The sequence below is a fragment of the Brassica oleracea genome, chromosome C7, assembly GCF_000695525.1.
Source record: "Brassica oleracea var. oleracea cultivar TO1000 chromosome C7, BOL, whole genome shotgun sequence".
Taxonomy (NCBI): Eukaryota; Viridiplantae; Streptophyta; class Magnoliopsida; order Brassicales; family Brassicaceae; genus Brassica; species Brassica oleracea.
In genome coordinates, this window is record NC_027754.1 from 12,917,504 (window position 1) to 12,936,247 (window position 18,744).

At 31.6% G+C, this 18,744-nt stretch overlaps 2 protein-coding genes across 2 annotated transcripts; both read left to right on the top strand.

Annotated features, from left to right (window-relative positions):
- Positions 1-2,403: 2,403 nt before the first annotated feature.
- Positions 2,404-9,951, top strand: LOC106301831 (probable serine incorporator). Its single transcript, XM_013738314.1, has 12 exons — positions 2,404-2,623; positions 7,243-7,667; positions 7,761-7,834; positions 7,930-8,089; positions 8,188-8,212; positions 8,297-8,386; positions 8,466-8,637; positions 8,737-8,810; positions 9,017-9,086; positions 9,170-9,396; positions 9,481-9,554; positions 9,654-9,951. The coding sequence occupies exons 2-12, from the start codon at positions 7,460-7,462 to the stop codon at positions 9,713-9,715; spliced, it is 1,236 nt and encodes a 411-aa protein (XP_013593768.1). The 5' UTR covers positions 2,404-2,623; positions 7,243-7,459; the 3' UTR covers positions 9,716-9,951.
- Positions 9,952-17,300: 7,349 nt separating this feature from the next.
- On the top strand, positions 17,301-17,819 carry LOC106302613 (ras GTPase-activating protein-binding protein 1-like). The gene has a single exon (XM_013739079.1). The coding sequence runs from the start codon at positions 17,301-17,303 to the stop codon at positions 17,817-17,819; it is 519 nt and encodes a 172-aa protein (XP_013594533.1).
- The last annotated feature ends 925 nt before the right edge of the window (positions 17,820-18,744 follow it).

Consider the following 18,744-nt stretch of genomic DNA (forward strand, 5'->3'; position numbering starts at 1 on the left):
AAAATAATCATTTAACTATATATGTTAGTATTAAAATGCGCTTTGACTATATATTAAATTATTCAGCAATCAAAAGTGCGTAATTTTAAAAAAAATCAAAATTGAAGATCTAATTGGAAAGTGATTATTTTGCACCACAAATGAAATAAAATACGTAAATAGACATAGTGGTAATCTGTGTAGAAACAGTCAAAATTTCTAAACTAATGAATATATCTGTCGTCTGACGAAGGTCGAAGCCATATGTGAATAGTATACATAAATAGTTTGCTCTAGTGGACGCAATTGGTATCGGTCAAGGCATTACGTAATTGGTATCGGTCAAGGCATTACACATGGACGATTTCAACAATATGTACAATCGAGGTCTGTTGTTCTACGACGAGTAAGAAGAATTAGGAACTCGACCATATAATTATCATGCACATGTCCTTTGGCAAACTCATAAGTGATGGTGTAATTGAATAAATTTTTCCACATCAATGCACCATCATATACCACAACAAATGTGACAATACTGTATGTGTAGTGTAGTAACTGTAAGCTCAGAGAAATTGAGCTTGTTGGTGATTGAAATGTCGTGGAGCAGAGGAAGTGAATACATGAAGATGTTCGTGTTACACTTAAAAAAGTGATAGTTATTGAAAAATGTTTGTGTCGTTCTGTTACTGGTTATGAAAGTTTGTTGTACTGGCAAACAAAAAAAAATGGTGTTATCAGAGAATATTGGGAAATGGAATACACATTGATATATATTTGAACTCGAATTAGGTTTGAGGTGTGCTTTTGAGAGAAATAGAAACAAGTGCAAGGTTTTGTCTCGATTGCGTTTACTTTTGAATAAGTGAGTGACTAGTGACTTGAGAGTTCAGCTTAGCTATTGTATCTTAGTATTGTATCTTAGGTAGATTAAGGATTGGTCATTATGTGTGACATTGAGTAAATCAGATTAAACAGATCTAATATGATTGTTTAAACTATTTCTAATATACAAGATAAATGTTCTTGAATTTACAATCTCATGTGAACTTTTATTTGGTATTAGAGCGGGTCACCTCAGTAGACGCATAAGTCTACACTCAGCTCGAGATCATGTGAATAACATGAAAAACATGAAAGAACTTGTAACTTTGCAAAATTCAGTTATGCTGGATGAAGGTAATTTCAGTCACTGGAAATTTAGGATGCGCCATATCATCAGGGGCATAGACAAGGATGCTTGGATGACTGTTGAGCAAGGGTGGGCTGCTCATATGATGCTTATGGAAGACAAAAAAAATACGTACCTAAACCAAAGGAGAGGTAGACTGGCCCTGATAAGGCTACTCTCAAAATTCAACTCAAAGGTTTCAGAATAGAGACTATGATTGTTCCAATAATCAACAGTCCAGGTTTAACACAGCTAAGGGTACCGTAAGAAGGATTTGCAGTTTCGCGAGTGTGAGGGCTATAAAAACTTTTGAAATGAATGTCCTTTGACTAAAGAAAATAGCTCAGGTGCGTCAAATGTAAAGGATTCATGCATACCAAGATAGAATATCCAAATAACATGAATAAAGACAAAGAAGCAAACGGTCTACGAGGGAGGATGTAGCATTATGGAAGCAAAGTATAGAGGTATTTAAACCAAAGTTTAGCACTCGACATATGTGGTCTCTACTCATGAGCTCAGCCCGCTGGGGAGTTGGCATTCGAGCGTTTGGTTCTCCTTCTATATACCAAAGTATGCTTTTATGGCATGGCTAAAATGCACAACATATTATCTCCTGCAGATAGACTGCTGGAGTTGATCCACGATGCATCATGTGTCAACAGTTGATCCACGATGCATCATGTGTCAACATCAATTAGAAATCATAGAACATCTCTTTTTGAATGTAGTTTTCACAAGAGGTTTGGTAATTATATAGTTACTCACGACAGCACTATATAATTAATTTACCAAAAATAACAGCACTAATGAACGTATACCAACAATAATGTAATTACATAATGAACAAATCGAATAAATCTGAAGTCAGCCCTAATATTTCAATGGTTTTTGGCAAATTAATTATATAGTTAAGATTTTATTAACATATCATTACTTATCGAGTTATAGTTTTTTTTTGTCACAGAACCATAGTACACCTTCGGAATTATGAATTACTTAGTTTAAATTTTCTATAAAATATATTTTGCTTTACGAAAAATCGTGCCCTTTAGTTTCAGTTTTTAATTTTAAAGTATATATCAGGTTTTTATTTTTCTTTTTTTTGTTTTAAATTACATCATTTCTTATAAAAGATATGAGAGGACGTAGCTAGCGGAAAGCAACAAAAATATAATAATAAAACTAAGCAAAAAAAAAAAAGAGAAAGCAAAGCTGTGGTATGTATGTATATCTATACTGTAGGTTTGTATATAAGTTATAAGTATTGTTTTCTTAAAGGAAAGAAACCTGAAACCATTCTCTTTTCGTTTTCACATTTCTCTCTTTTATCTTCTATTCTTCTTCTTCTTGTTTCATTTCACATTTAGAAGAAAGCTTGTGGAGGAACACACATACGTACACCATTCTCCACATATCTCCAGATCTGATCCCCCTTCATATATTCAAGAGCTTATCTCTGATACATCACAGGTTCCCTTTCTCTCTCTATCTCTGTTATTCTTCATCCATTTTGGATCTCTGAGATTAAAAAACATGTGTGTGTGCTTGCTTGCTAATTGCTATGAACGAAAACACTAATTTACGTATCATGATTTCTTGATTTCTCGGGAAAATGAAAATGGTTATGGTGTCGAACTCAGTTCGGTGCATAAAAGTGAACTCCGAATTAGTTTGCCCTCTGTTTTTTCCTTCATTTTCTCGGGAATCTAAAGTTACTGAACGATTTTCAAAAGATGATCGGCCGAGACAGAGAGGGGCCTACGTTCTTCACTTTTCCTGCTTCGTTTTTTTTGCTTTCTGCTAATTTATCTCACTTTGCCAAAAGAATTAACAGTAACTCAAACATTAGTTATGAATTAATATTATTCTTTTTTTGAGAAAATTGATATTAAATTGTTAATCAAACATAGTTTGCAGAAAGACACATATGAATATTAAACGAACAAGAGTATTTGACGGATTTTGATTTTGTTTCGTCAAAGTTAAGTCGTTAAGAAAAATTAACGATTACTAAATTTAAATTAGTATTTGTATTGACGTTTGGTTTCTTCCTCTTTTTACCAACTTATTAGCTCTATTTCTGCGGCTAAGTAATACGTATAATTTATTATTTCTTGAGTCAAAAAAGAAATTCTGCCTATATTTTAACTGTGTGGAGTCAATAAAAAACAAATAAAATCTTGATTAAAATAAAAAAAACGTTATTCTATATGTTCTGGTAATTTATGCCTTGACTACATGATATTATGATATTCACTTAACAGAGCGTGAGTATATTTTCTGGGTTTCATGAGTTGTCGTCTTATTTGGCACAAAAGATTTGATGAAAATGGAACTTAATTTGGCCTACATATAGTTTTTGTTTAGGCTTATAATAATACATACACAAATATGATAAATATGTGGTTAAGAACGTTGGGACTTTTATCAGACTCATTCTCGTTTCCTGATCATTGTAATAGTACCAATCCCTGTTCGGAACTACGTTGGGCGCTAGTCGGGCGGCAGCTCCGGGCCTAGCGAGTTACCGAAAAATCGGAAATTAAACGGGATATACGCGGAGACTAGTTTATTAATAAATTTTATTTTATTTGTATTTAAAATCCAATATATAATATACAACATATTAAAATGTGATAATTTGGATATATACTAATACTGAAAACTATATATATTAAGCTCTAACAAAATTTCATTGTTAAAATAAATGTATATCATCCGGTTACAAATAGTCAGACAAACAAACTAAATTAATTTCACATACATTGTACAAATATAATATATTTGTATAATATCATCAAAGTCACACTTTCTAGATTTCTATTGGTAAAAACTTAACCAATAAGATATGTCAAAATGTAAAATATTGGAACACAGGTATTTAGTGTGATGTATTCTAATCCTGTCAAATGAGAAAATATAAAGCAAAGAAAAAACGGTAAAACTTGAAAACCTAAAGTCCCACATCGACTACTATGAACAACAACACTTCTCGAGACATCTATAAATAAACTCACGCTCCCTTGGTTAATCTACAAGCTGGGCTAATAACGTCCACTAACTTCCAAAAGAATGATCGGTTAAAAATCGGTATAGTACCGATTAATCAGATTACGCGGCCGAGTTAGTGGGGTCCGATTAAATAAGCCGACTTGAGCTTATTTGCCACGGAACCTTAACGCCGAGCGCCTAGGCGGCCGATTATTCGGCTAGGCGTCCGCGTTTTTGAACAGAGGTACCAATACTACACTATTTCACATGCGACCTCTGTTTGTTCCCCCTGTTTCATATTATTATAGATCCGACTGTGACCATTCTAGGAACAAGAAGAACGAATAAGAAAAAAATGTAAAAGAATGGTTGCTTCTTCTCAATTTTAATAAAAAATATTTTTGTTCTTTATTTTTCTACAAAAAAACAAAATATGATAAAAAATTAAAAATAAATTTTTTTTTGTGAATAGTAACTTTTTTTAGAAAACGCATTATTCCTTGTTATTCTTTAGTCACCATGTTTTTGGCAGCAATACCATTAATTCTTGTTTATATGAACGTGAAAACATGAGATGAGCCATAAATGATCACAAGATGAGATAATACAAAATATAAACACAACTCGTTCCGTATAGGCTAAAACTTTTTGTAGGTTTATGATAGATCGGTCCGCCAAGGAATACGATATTAGAAAAATATCAGTCTTCATAGTTTTGTAAAGTTTTGCAAAGTTTTGCGTATTGGCCGTGGACTCATTAAACTTTTGATTTTCTCCTTTCCATTTGTTGAGCTATAAGAACATTAGTTTTTACGTAATAAATGTGATGGGAAGTAGATTTTTCTTTCAGAACTATTTACTAAATTAATAATAAACCTAATATATACTTCAATAAGAACATTACAGCATGATTAATGCAAAATTTCTTAGAACACCATTAACCCTAGCACTCCCTTAAATTTTTTTTTTTTTTGGTTTTTTTCTGATTTAAAATTTTTTTTTTAAAACAAATCAATCGCGAGCCGCCACGTGTTAGTGGGGCCCGCGAAACAGCTCAAGCATCGACGCCAGATCTAGCGTCTTTGGCGTCACTTCTTTTCTTTTTGTGGTGGAAACCACTGCTAAACACTCCTCTTAACTCCTGCATTAATCATGCTTTTAGTTAGTCTCTTACTATTAAAATATAAATAAATAATTAAAAGTACGAAAGATAAATAAGATATGTCTTTTATTTAAGAGATGTAAGAGAAATCTCTCAATTTAATCTCTAATTTTTTTTCCACATATATTTTTATGAATGATTTATTTTATTTTATTAAAATAAATTTTAATTATATAATTATTTTATTAATAAAATTTATTTAAGAGACTCTATTGTGAGTATACACTATTGATCATGCTCTTATAAACAACATAAGCATGGTCGAATTGTACAACATGCGTGGAAAAGTGTAAATACCTCGAGTTCTAAACCTATTGTTTCAGATATGCACATTTACGGTTTCCTCATTGCGAGAAACCAGATTTGTCTCGCACCGATAGACAGATTACTAAAAAACTACTCTCTCTCTCTCTTCCTAAAAGTAATATTTTCTAGAGTATGCACGCTTATTAAGAATTTAATAAATGTTTATAACTTAATTTATTTTTTACTTTCTTATACGCTTTCCAATAACTTTTCACCAATAAAATTTAATCAATTCAAATATTATCAATTAATGTTCCTCAAAAGTATAAAAAAATACCTTAACAATATAGAAAATCTATCTTTGTGGAACAAGAAAAAAATCTAAAATATCTTACTTTCAGGAGAACGGAGGTAGTATTTGGTTGAGACTTTGCCATGCCAGATACCTCCAAGTTAGCAGAGAAAAAGAAAAAGAAAATTATATCCACTGTTCACCAAGATATAAAGTATTTCATCGTCGTTTATGATGGACCTAATCGGTATAATCATTTGTTCAAATCTGTTTTACTTTTAAAATATTTGAAAATAGAAACTAAACCAAAACAGGCAAAGAAAATAAACCCAGACTTAAATCTTTTTTTCTGAAAATCTGCAAATATATTACTAAAAAATGAATCTGAACTACAACTAAAACCGTATAGAAAGTAAAGAAATAATATCGATAACATGACACTTTCAAGATTTGATAATTTATGTTATCCCCAAGTCTCAATATTGTAGATGACGTTATTTTTTATTAGATTTTTTTGGGTGGATAGGATCAATGATCCCACTCTTTCTTGAAATAGTTTTTAGTGGAGGCATTCGTCTCCACTCCATTAAGTGGACCTGTGCAGCCCAAAAAGGGTATCTGATGTTGCTGCTTAATTAGCATGACTCAATTCATATTCGTAAGAGGAAAAGATTCGTTTGCCCATTTGTATCCGTACCAACACGTTTCTTTCCGAGTCCGCATTGCATATATCTCTATCAGATCTGATTCTTTTTCGTTTTAATATTTTTATCTCTTAATCTTTGTTTCATTGTCAAACAAAGTTTCTTTGGGTGCTTCTTTGTTTATCCACGCCTCTCCTTTTGCATTAGGGATTACTATCGAAAAGGTTCTTTCTTTTCTCATTGTTTTTAGTTTCTGCAAAATCCTTACATTGGGAGTTTAAAGTCTTCAGAATCTCGAATGTCCGCATATTGTAGCCTAGCCTGCTTTTTAAGTTTGGTATTATTTTTTTTTTTTGTCTTTTTGATCTTTATAATTCGCATGGTTAAGGTTCAAAGTTCCGGTCTTGGACTAACATGAGCCATCTAATGAGGCTTTTCGTTGACGCCTATAATAAAAGTTGCTTTTTCAGTTTAGGTTAATAAGGAAAAAGGTTACTTGCACCATACGTATTCTCTGTCAAGGTCGGCAGAACAAAAAAGACATGAGATGCTTTCTGTTGAGAAACGACTTCTGTGTGATATTTTTTTGTGGATACACTTCAGATGTTTCTCATGTCAAACATGTTATGTCTTAGATTTTTAAGTTCCTCATAATCGTTTTGATAATGGAATTGGATTCTCATCCTTTGCTTCATTCTTTTGTCTTCTTGTTACCGTCTCTGTTCCGGCAAGTGCTTATTGTTTCTTTTCATAGGTTTTGATCTGAAGGAAGAAAACTCTCGGTCCAGGACAAGAACAGGGCGATTTTCTCGTTCTTGTGTTGCCTTTCTCGTTCTTGATAATTTCGTCCGTCTTAAGAAATTGACTTCTGATGCAAAATCCTCCCCCCCTGGAATGATCTGTTTCTTGAAATCTTCGGTCTTCAAATGTCATGAAGAGGAGAGAGTCTGGTAAGTTCTAATTAAGAAGTTATGGAGACCGGTACAAGCACTAGCAACAGCGGAAACAGCAGAAACGATAGCTATGAAACCATCAAGAACGGATCATGGTTTAATCAGTTCCGCAATGGCTGTAATCCCTGGATGGCTAGATATGTATACGGTCTTATATTCCTCATCGCAAATCTACTAGCTTGGGCTGCTCGTGATTATGGTCGGCGTGCCTTAAATAAAGTAACAAGTACGTACCAAGATATCAGGTTTCAACCTCGTTCCTTGTCTTAAAAGTTAACCGACGCTGATACAAGTCCTATGTTTTTTTTCTAAATTGCAGAATTCAAGAATTGTAAAGAAGGAGAAAACTGTTTAGGGACAGAAGGAGTCTTGAGGGTTAGCTTGGGATGTTTTGTATCCTTGCTTGATCAGTCTTGAAATACTATGTATATGGTCATCTTACAACACATTTTTCAGAGAAGGTTTTATGCTTAACTCTAAATCTTCAGCTGTTCTATTTCGTAATGTTTCTATCAACACTTGGCACATCAAAAACGCATTCACCTAGAGATAAATGGCATTCTGGATGGTGGTCTGCTAAGCTTATCATGTGGCCTGCTTTAACCATCATTCCTTTCTTGCTTCCTTCTACCATTATTCTCCTTTACGGTAAGGCTTGCTGAGCAAGATTCCTCTTCTAGTACTCTCTCTAATTCAATTTACGAGTAATTAAAAACATGCTTGTTTTCTTTGGTTTGATTTTGCAGGAGAGCTTGCCCATTTTGGTGCAGGGTAAGAGACTGATCTAATCTAATTTTCAAAATTTATATAATGATGTGAAAATCCACAATCTTATTGTATGTTGTTTCTCTATAGGGTATTTCTACTCATACAGCTAATCAGTGTGATCAGTTTTATTACATGGCTTAACGAGTGCTATCAGTCCCAAAAAGATGCAGAAAGATGGTTAGTTTTGATTTACACAAAGTACTTTCTTCTTCAGTTTATTACTAATCAAGCAACACTCTTTATATTATGTTTGTAGCCATCTCCGTGTGATGCTACTAGCAACAACTTCATACACAGTGTGTATAGTTGGGGTGATTTTGATGTACATATGGTACGCACCGGATTCTTCTTGTCTTCTCAATATATTCTTCATAACTTGGACATTGTTTCTCATCCAGCTCATGACAAGCATCGCTCTCCATCCTAAAGTAAGTCTTTTTGTATCCATTACTATATATCCATAGTTTTGTCATGTGTGTGTCTGTTTGAAGTTATAAAGATTTGGCTGTCGTTGCCAACACCAACAGGTCAATGCTGGTTACTTGACTCCGGCTCTTATGGGACTCTATGTTGTGTTTATCTGCTGGTGCGCCATTCGAAGGTATGTTAATTAACCAGATTAAATAGAACATGTTAACGCTCTAAATTTACTTGGTCCAGTCCACTTCTAATTCAAATTCTGCATCTAAACCCTATAAAGGAATACAAGTTTATAAGACACGTCAACTAGTAAATATGTATAGTCATTCTTTATTGCCTAAAGAAGTTTAATAGTAATTTGGTTTGCCTCTACATATTGTTGTGCAGTGAACCAGTGGGAGAAAACTGCAACAGAAAAGCCGCAGCTTCAAACAGAACGGACTGGCTTACAATCATTGTAACTTCTTGCAACCTCCCAACACTTTTTTTTCTTCTTTTGTTTCATCCAAATTAGTAATAAGCTGATTTTGAGTTGTGCAGAGCTTTGTGGTTGCGTTATTGGCAATGGTGATTGCCACATTTTCGACAGGAATAGACTCGCAATGTTTCCAATTCAAGAAAGATGTGTGTAGTGAAGGAGAAGAAGAAGAAGTAGAGGAAGATGGTGTTCCATATGGATATGGATTCTTCCATTTTGTGTTTGCGACAGGAGCAATGTACTTCGCTATGCTACTCATCGGTTGGAACACTCATCACCCCATGAAAAAGTAAAGTTTTTCAACAATCTTATTCATACTAGCGTCAGTACAAAGGTTGAGACTTCAACTTATACTAACTTTGTTTTGGTTCAGGTGGACGATTGACGTGGGATGGACGAGTACTTGGGTGAGGATTGTGAACGAGTGGGTTGCAGTTTGCGTATACAGTAAGTGCAAACAACTGAGACACAATTAGAATGAACATCCTTAAAACTCCAAAATTGGGAGACAGTTTTTAATATTTTGTTGATGACATGTTATGACAGTATGGATGCTGATGGCTCCAATCGTGTTGAAGACCAGAAGACAAAGAGCAAGTGGTACATGAGACATTGATTCTGGGGGACAGGACAAAGACTCTTGGGTCGTTTTGATCTCTTCTCTCCTTGTGTGGGATAGAATTAAACAGACTAAATCGGCAAACATGTTTTAATCTCATGGGTTTGGTAGGAAAATAGTATTAGACGATTAAAGAATGGAGATTATTCGAAAATCAAATCTTTGTAAGTAGATTGTTATAGGAAGTGGATACAGATTATAGTTATGATTATCATTTTATAATTATATTTATTTATGACCTTCAGATCACGCCAACACATAACTTGACATTGAAAAGTGATTATATATTTTTTTTTGTTTTTTGTACTTATTCGACCTATGAGTCGATCTACTCTTCCGTGTGCGGATAAATAAAACTTTGATCGACTACGGTTTCGGGTTTGCCGATTTTGCTTTCGTTTGGCGACTTTTTGTATCAATCTCATTCGAGGAGCTCTTCAAGTTTGTTTCTTTTATCTCGATGAGATTGAAATCAGCCTTTCACTTGGTCTTCGATTAAATCCCGTCGGTGAGTTGAGAAGACTCCTTTGTTTTGCCGCTCACTTTCATCCCTCTCTAGGAGAATCAGTCTTCCTTATAAGAAAGACAGTTATGGTGTTTAGGATAGCGTCTCTGATTGGGAGTTGATGTGGTTTGATGGATTGCTTCAGCCATCTGTGAAGTCGATTAAGAAGAGTTGGCGTTCTACGGTCCAACAAATGATCGATATTCAGTTATGGTTTATGCGTCCTTTGTTTTGGAATTCCGGTGAAATAAGGTTAGTCAGATCAAGTAGCCGAGGTTTAGCTGGAAGGCAATATGGTATAAGCTAATAGAATGGCAACAGAGAAACGAAGAGATTGGAGGTGAATTTTCTGGAGTCACGGTGGAGAAGCCATCTCGACGGCCGTGCTTGCTGTCTCGTTGTTGAAGAACACGTATTGATTACGTGATATCATTGGAGGCTCCGTAGTTGACACACGGCTTCACTCTGCTTCCAATTATATTATTCACGGAAAATTAGAAAAACGGGATACTTTGGACTTGGATTTGTCCGCTCAAGAGTTCTGCAACATTTTTTAAGAAAATAGGATTTTAATTCCTGTAAATACCATAATGCCCTTAAATTAATTAATTAAGTTGAATTATAATAATAAGTAATAATTCTCTAATAATTTTCGTAATAGATTTAATAGTTAAAATAGTTAAAAAGTTAAAAACAAAAGAAAAAAAATGAGAGAACAAAAGAGGGACACGGATTAAAATACCAATACTCTAATTCTTTTTTTTTATCTCGTCTTCTCCGCCTAGAAGTTTCTCCCAAGGCGATGTAGGGTTCTTTGTCCGCCCTTGTCTTCTCCGCCGAGCTCTTCATCTGCCCTAGTATCTAATCTCGTTTTCGTCATCTTTCTCTTCTATCTCACTGAAGAAACAACGAAATCGAAGTCTTCTTTTTCAACTAGTTTCGTCGGACGGGTCAATTCCAAATCGAGGGGTTTTTGCATCAAATTCGCTCACGTTTCTTAATAGTATGTAATAATCTTTGATTCTCAAACTGAAGTCTCGTAATTGCTTTTGTTCTTTTGACATATCACATGCTCTCTTTCAGTAAATTTTTGTTTTCTCTCATTGCGTCTCTGGGATTTTGATGAATTTGATTTTGTATCAGGTGGGCCAAAAGCTGCGTGTATAGGCTTCGCTGGCTTTACAACTTTCTCTGTATTCATAGAGAAGTTCTTCGACAGGCATACGTAAACCAACAATATATCTAACAAATGTCATTGCTGCGTATTGTTTAGATGTTTCTTATACAGTTCATCACCTGAGCACAGGGAGAGGGAGCAAAACTAGAATTACATTTTTCAACAACATAGAAGAAACTTAAGCTTGCTGTTTGATTCAATATTGTTCAGTAGTTGTCATTATTTATCATAGATTTGGTTACACTCATGCTCTAATATTACAGTGTTCCTCAGAAAATAAGGGTCTGTAGTTACACAGAAAAGTTTCAGGTTGCAGAGATTGATTCAGTTTTGTTGTGTACCTTCATATTGTTGAATATTAATCTGGTTAAAGATCAACCTTTTTTATGTGCGACAGTGGAAGAAAACTTTATTACAAGTATAATTACTTAGCTGAGCCTCCCCAACAATGGGGGTACAATGTCCTTGACTCATCAAAATCAATTCTAAATTGACAAGGAATCTAATACTACAAACACAACCATAATGATATAACTAGGAGTACTCTTATGCGTTGTCTACTTTTTTACAAAAAAAAAAGCTATCTTCATAGATGAAGAAGATTAGAGATGTCCCAAACAATGTTCCACCTTTTATCTGAAGGCATGGTGAAGTTGAGCTCAAACATCTCTTTAAAGATGTTACCACTATCACAGAACCCAACAAGCTTGGCAACTATCTCTGCACTCTCTTGCACGTGCCTTGAGTCGTAAGGATCAGTCCATAGCTTGTTCACGAACTGTAACTTCCTCTGTTTCCCTTCTAGTGGTACGTCCCACTTCATGTACAGCTCCTCTCTCTCCTTAGGCACCAGTTTCGAGTTTATCCTTCTCTCCAAAAACTACATCAACAACACATTGATGATCTAAACAATGTTTACACACTGAAATGAATAATGTCACAAAATTCACTTATGTGTACGTCCCTCGATGATAGAGATACAACTGCAGGTTCACCAGATTTAACATAGATTAGAACCATGTTGTATTGATAGAGAGAAGAGATGATTATGTCGATGAAGAAGAGAGAAACACAAAGAACGAAGAGTAAAAGATCGTGGGAGTGGGAGGAAGGAGAAAAACGTGGGAGAAAATATTCTTTGAGAGATTTAGGGTAGATTTAGTTTCGATTTAGGAAACATCTTTAACCGAATATGGAAGTTTCCATATTTTCCGGAATTGCCTAGAATATGTATACTAACTTACGCAGAACAGAGTAGAGTAGCAGAGAAACATATTATTCCTTTAGGCGTCATATAAGGTAAAAGGCAGAACATGTTATGGCATGTAATATAGCCAAGCTATATCATTGAGTTGTAGCTATATGTCGTTATCAAGCTGTAGGTAGACTGAAGACATATTTCTTGATTATAACGTTTCGAATTATAGCTGTGTTAGAATATATAAGAAAGACTAATTTACGTTGTATACCCTGGATATATCTATGTATAAAACTTAGTATCCGATTTCTATACTAAGTAGATAACCAGAATGAGTATTCTAACTGTAGCTAGAAGATAAAATAAAATATGATTCAATTTTTTTTTAAAAAAAACAACTAAACATATATATTGTCATACTTATGTTTCCAATAGTTTTCATATTTTTTAACATTTTTAAAATTCAATTTACTATTTTTCTCATAAAAGAAGGGTAAAATATGTCCAGAATTGCCCAAAGTATCAGAAGTCCTATTGTGACAAATAAAAGTTCAAAGTGTCCTTTTTTTCTAATTTTCCCTTATATTTATTAAATATGTAATTTCTCTGTTGTTTACTTATCTATTGCATGTACTTCTTTTTTTTCTTTTTTTTTGACATCAAAAAACCATTCTATTAGGCAAACTTGAGGTGGTCTGGGTAACCAAACCGGGATTGAACAACCAATAAAATGCAACTCCTTCTAATGAAATGAAAGATGTCGACAAAAAAAAAGACATTGAAAAGTGATTTGCTTATAAGTTATCACTATATTCAACTTCACCAAAGCGATGACATGATTTCAGAAATTGTGACATGGCATCACATATTGATGACATGTATAATCCATTAGACATTATTTGCAAAGTGATTTCACACATGACATCTCTTCTCTACAATCATTTTCACTAATGAAACATTGTGACATGACATATTAGAAATAATGAAATGGTTTATGTCTAAATGTGACATGGAAATTACATTTAATGTTAATTTTTATTTTTGTAAACTTTTTAGAATATGGAAAATAACTCATATATCATCATTAAAGAAAATCTATCCAAATATGACACTAAATAAATATAATAATAAAAATAAAAAATATTTTTAAATTTTTGAAATATTATTTAATTCTATTTTTATCATCATAAATTTTTTATTACTAAACAATTTTTTTTTTAAAAATAATACAATTTTTAAAAAATAATAAACTTTTAATCATAAGACCATTTGTTTTCTTTTGATATCTAAAAATTTTAGAAATTCAATTTAGTTTTATTTTTTAATATTTATAAAAAATTATATCATTTTTTTATTTTTTTTAATGTAAATTGATCTAATATATCTTAACCAAAAGAAATAAATGAAAAAAAATCTAAGATTATAGATTTAAATAAGATATGTATATGATTAACTAAATTAACATTTATATTAAAATATTAGTATGAAAATAGTAAAACTCACAATATTAACAGAATTTTATTTTTAAATATAACTAAAATTTTAAAAATATTATTACTGCGCATGGTGCAAGAAAACACCTAGCTCTCCTTATAAATATTCATATTTTGGCAAGAATTTTAAAATACAGTGATTTATTTTTGTCAAGATATTTAAAGGGAAAATTTTATTTATACACTTTTTTTTGGTACCACTATTCAACTTTACCACCAATCAAAGGACATTTTCATAAATACCACATTCATTAATGGGTAAATGACTAAAGTGACCCTAACTTATCTAGGTTTCTTCCAAATCATCATCTTTTTCTGGAGAAAGCATCCACCGATGATAGAAAGCATCTTCTCTCTCACGTAACCGTCGACAAGAGCAATCACACTCTCGATTACAGAGAATCAAGACTCCTTGCTTTACCTTCACCCCCCGATTCTCTTTTGGCTCGTGACTCTAAGTTTATCTTATTCACCGACTCCAAGCTTCATCTTCATCTTCGATTATGGAGCTTCATCTTCGAGTTTCGAGTATGTTCGTCCTTCATCTTCATCTTTAAGTTTCGATTCTTTTACTTTTGTTCTGTCAAGTTTAAAAATTTAGATCGAGATTCATAATCCAAAACAAAATTCTGCTTTTTCACAGCTCGTATGTTTCTAATTTGTGATTTATGTTTGTTTTACTAAAGATTAGAGTGGTTCTAGGTTATGTTTCTTTATGTTTTATAGCTAGTGGTAGTTATTTAAGATAGTGATTTAGGAGTTTACAGTGATGGTGATTTAAGATAGTGATTTAGGATAGTGATTAGGAGATTAAATCTAAGAGGGAAAGAGTATTCAATAGTTAACTTACAGTAAAAAAATTATAACCACTTATAATTCTTGGTTTTATGATATTGTGATAGTACATCAAAACAATTTATGAGCTTTTATAAAGTAATATTTGAACAAGATATATCTATAAAAAGGTTTATAAAACATAAAAGAATATCTTCTCTTAGACCGTTTATAAAGGTTTATAAAAGTAAAAGAAAGATCATGTATTAGATTTTTAATAAGAATGCTAGTTGTAATACATGAATATTTTGCTTAGTTAAAGGTTTTCAAATTGTATAACTTATCATTCAGCTGATTTTGTTGATAAGGTTTTCTAGAAAGGAATATTCTTGATATATTCTTTTCTAATTTTACAAATAGTACATTTTATTTGTGAAAGTTGAAAACCAACCCAATTTAGTTTAACATTTATAAAATTATGATATTATTTACACTGAATATTTTTATAGAAGCTATTATGTAAATAAAAAGTATGATTATATATTTATATAAACAGTACATTTTTACTAAAAAATATTTATTTTGGTTATAATTGTTCAAGTAAAAATTTATAGGATCATTTTGTGAATAAAAAAAGTATGCCTCTATTATAGAGGAATGCTATTTATTCCTTTAAATATAGATGTGAAAATAGCAATCTCTATTTTAGAGGAAGAAATATAGTAGGGTTCGAGTGATTTTACCTCTAAATGCTATTATAGATGCAAATATAAAGGTGAGTTGAAGATGCTAGCAATCTCTAAATATAGAGTAAAAAATAGAGGAATGTTATTTCTTCCTCTATAAACAGAGGAAAATATAGAGATCTCTATAATAGAGAAAAAAACAGAGGTGGGTTGACACAATTTCACCTCTAAATGCTATTATAGAGGTGAAAAATAACAATGAGTTGGAGATGCTATACACAAAACTAAACACATATAAGTCAAAATTTAATTTTTCAAAATTAAACTTAAGATTTCAAAATCTAACCCTAAGTATAGATACAATACTACAACATATGTTACCAAACCCTTTACCAAATAATACTATGACATGCTACATTCACTCGTCTATGTTGAAAACAATTTAGTTTTATTATATCTTAATTTATATCGTTTACAAATGTTTATAATTACATAATTTCAACTTTTCCCATCAAAATATTTTTTATAAAATTTATAAATAATTTTTAAGGTCTACTATACGAGAAGACTTACAGAATTTCAGAAGACTTTACGAGGTTATATTCTTAAAAATGAATTCTATTTTTTTTTGGTCATAAGGGACTGGTTGTAATTTCAATAGCCTTTTGGGTTACTTTTGCATTTTATTCAAGTTTGAGTATATTTTTGGGGTTAAAATCAAATTTTGAGTCATATTTGGCAAATTTCCCAATTTATGTTGTGTAATAAAGTCTTTATTAACATTAATAAATAATTAAATTTGTGAATATATAATTAACTATGAATCAAAAATAATAATTTAATTATTTGTTAATATTGTAATATCCAAAAAAAATATTGAAAAAAAAAAATCAAATTTTGGGTCATATTTGGCAAATTCCCCAATTTGTTAATATTGTATTATCCAAAAAATATATTGTAATATTGGGGTTAAAATCAAATTTTGAGTTATATTTGGTAAATTCCCCAATTTGTTAATATTGTAATATCCAAAAAAAATATTTTACATCATAAATTTATTTAAAAATTAAAAAAATGATTAATCCCTATATATATTGTTTATAATTTTAGTTATACATAAGAGTTTTTAATTCTATTTTATATGATAAAAGATAATTTTATTATACTGAAAAACTTTATGATATGTAAAGAATTTGATATTTTATCTATTAAATACATGAGTGTTTTTAGTTATTAGTTTACGCAGTAAAAATATTTAGGTTATTATGAAAAAACTTTGTATATATATTGATTTTTTTTTAAAAATTTATTATTAGATATTTTGAATATATGTGCAATATATTGTAAATATTTGTAAAAATATTATGTATGCATGTGCGGCCAAAACACCTAGTTATTTATTATGTCCGATCAAATATCCGTGTTTGAAAAAAGAAAAAAAAGAATAAAAAAAATCGGAGTTTGATTGACCAATCGAATTAAGATGAATTTGATAGGTCAGTTTTCTTCAAATATCTGTAATATGTCCATTATTTCCATTGTCCTTTATGATTTAGGAGTTAAAAGGCGAGAAGGATTAGGAAATTTAGTTAGGTTGATTAAGTCCTCGTCACTATATATATGGTGGAGATGTTAGGCCAAAAACCCATTCATCTTCATCATCTTGTCCTTGTGAAGCAATACTTTGTTTTCGAAATCTAGTTTGAAACTTCTAATTTTAGATCTCCCTGAGTCCCGAGATATGTCTGCGGAGAAGACTAATGAAGAGATCGTTACTCGTGGCTTTGTGAAGCAATACTATCATACTCTTAATGAATCACCTCAGTTTCTTCATATGTTTTATAAAGATTCTTGTTTATTTAACCGACTTGGTCCTTTAACCCATGTCAAGAAAACTGTTTGGACTAGGAAAGACGTGAAAGATGAGTTTCTGGCTGTGAAGTTTGAAGATTTCACGGCTGAGGTTGAATATTCACTTGGTGTACCATATCCAATGGAACATGGTCGTATTATTGTGTTCGTCAGTGGACACTTGACGAGGAAGAAAGATAACGTGAGGAACAAGTTTAGTCAAACGTTTCTTCTGGCTCAACAAGACAACGCCTTCTGTGTCGTTAACGATATTTTCAGGTTTAAAAAAGGGCAGACACAGACCCAGACGTGTTTTTTAACTGAGACTGAGTCAATGTCGGAGCCTGAACGGGTTGCTTCGCGATTGCCACTTCCTGACGAACTAATTAGGGAGCTCAGTTTCACTTAGTGGAAGAACTCCGAACAAAACAGAACCGGTGGAGAGGACAAGTGACCAAACAAGCCATTATGTTATACAATATGGGGAACAAAATTTTCAATTATTTCTTTTCATATTAATTTCTTTTCATATTAATTTCTTTTATTAGTGTTTGTATGTAAACATATATATAATATTTTTGATGATATTAATATTTATTTGATAAAAAAGATGATATTAATATTTATTAAAATATTTATATTTATGAAACTTTTATCATTAAACTAGATATGGGTCTACGTTGCACGTATATTGTTTGATGTTTTAATTTTATAAAAAACATAAAAAATAATAAATCATTTCATTATAGTTTTAGGAATCTTTTTGCATATGTTGTGTAGAAATTATTATAGAATTAAAAAATCATTGTCCCACATAAGTTCCGGCTAATATTTATATTTTAATAATCATTGCATATATGTGAATTTGTTATCAACTTTGTATTTAGGGTTACAAAAAATACTCATACTTAAAAAATTAAACCCAATCCAACTCGAAGTAAGAATAAAAGTGAAATAGAAAAACTTAAAAATTAAATAAGGGCAATCGAGTCAGTGACAACATATTACACTTTCTTATATACTAGGTGATTTTCTCGTGCTCATGCACAAGTATAAATATTATAAAGTAAATAATTAAATATATTATAATAATTTATTAATATTTTGTTTTAAAATTTTAATTATTATGTTATTTATATTGTAATCAAATCATGCATGGTTTATTTTAATTAAAGTTATGTTATTTTAGTTAATCAATTAGATGTATAATTTTGGATATATAATATCTCGACTGTTTGGTTATTATTTGGATATATTAGATAACATTTACATTTCCGATTCAACTAAAATATTTTTGTTATACAGATTATAATTTTGATTAATTATGTTATTTC

What these genes read in the sequence shown, in the direction of transcription:
- LOC106301831 (XM_013738314.1), top strand. Translation starts at nt 7,460, where the DNA reads ATGGAGACCGGTACAAGCACTAGCAACAGCGGAAACAGCAGAAACGAT. An exon ending in TACCATTATTCTCCTTTACG is followed by an intron (nt 8,090 to 8,187) that starts GTAAGGCTTGCT and finishes TTGATTTTGCAG; the next exon opens with GAGAGCTTGCCCATTTTGGT. An exon ending in TGCTGGTGCGCCATTCGAAG is followed by an intron (nt 8,811 to 9,016) that starts GTATGTTAATTA and finishes ATTGTTGTGCAG; the next exon opens with TGAACCAGTGGGAGAAAACT.
- LOC106302613 (XM_013739079.1), top strand. Translation starts at nt 17,301, where the DNA reads ATGTCTGCGGAGAAGACTAATGAAGAGATCGTTACTCGTGGCTTTGTG.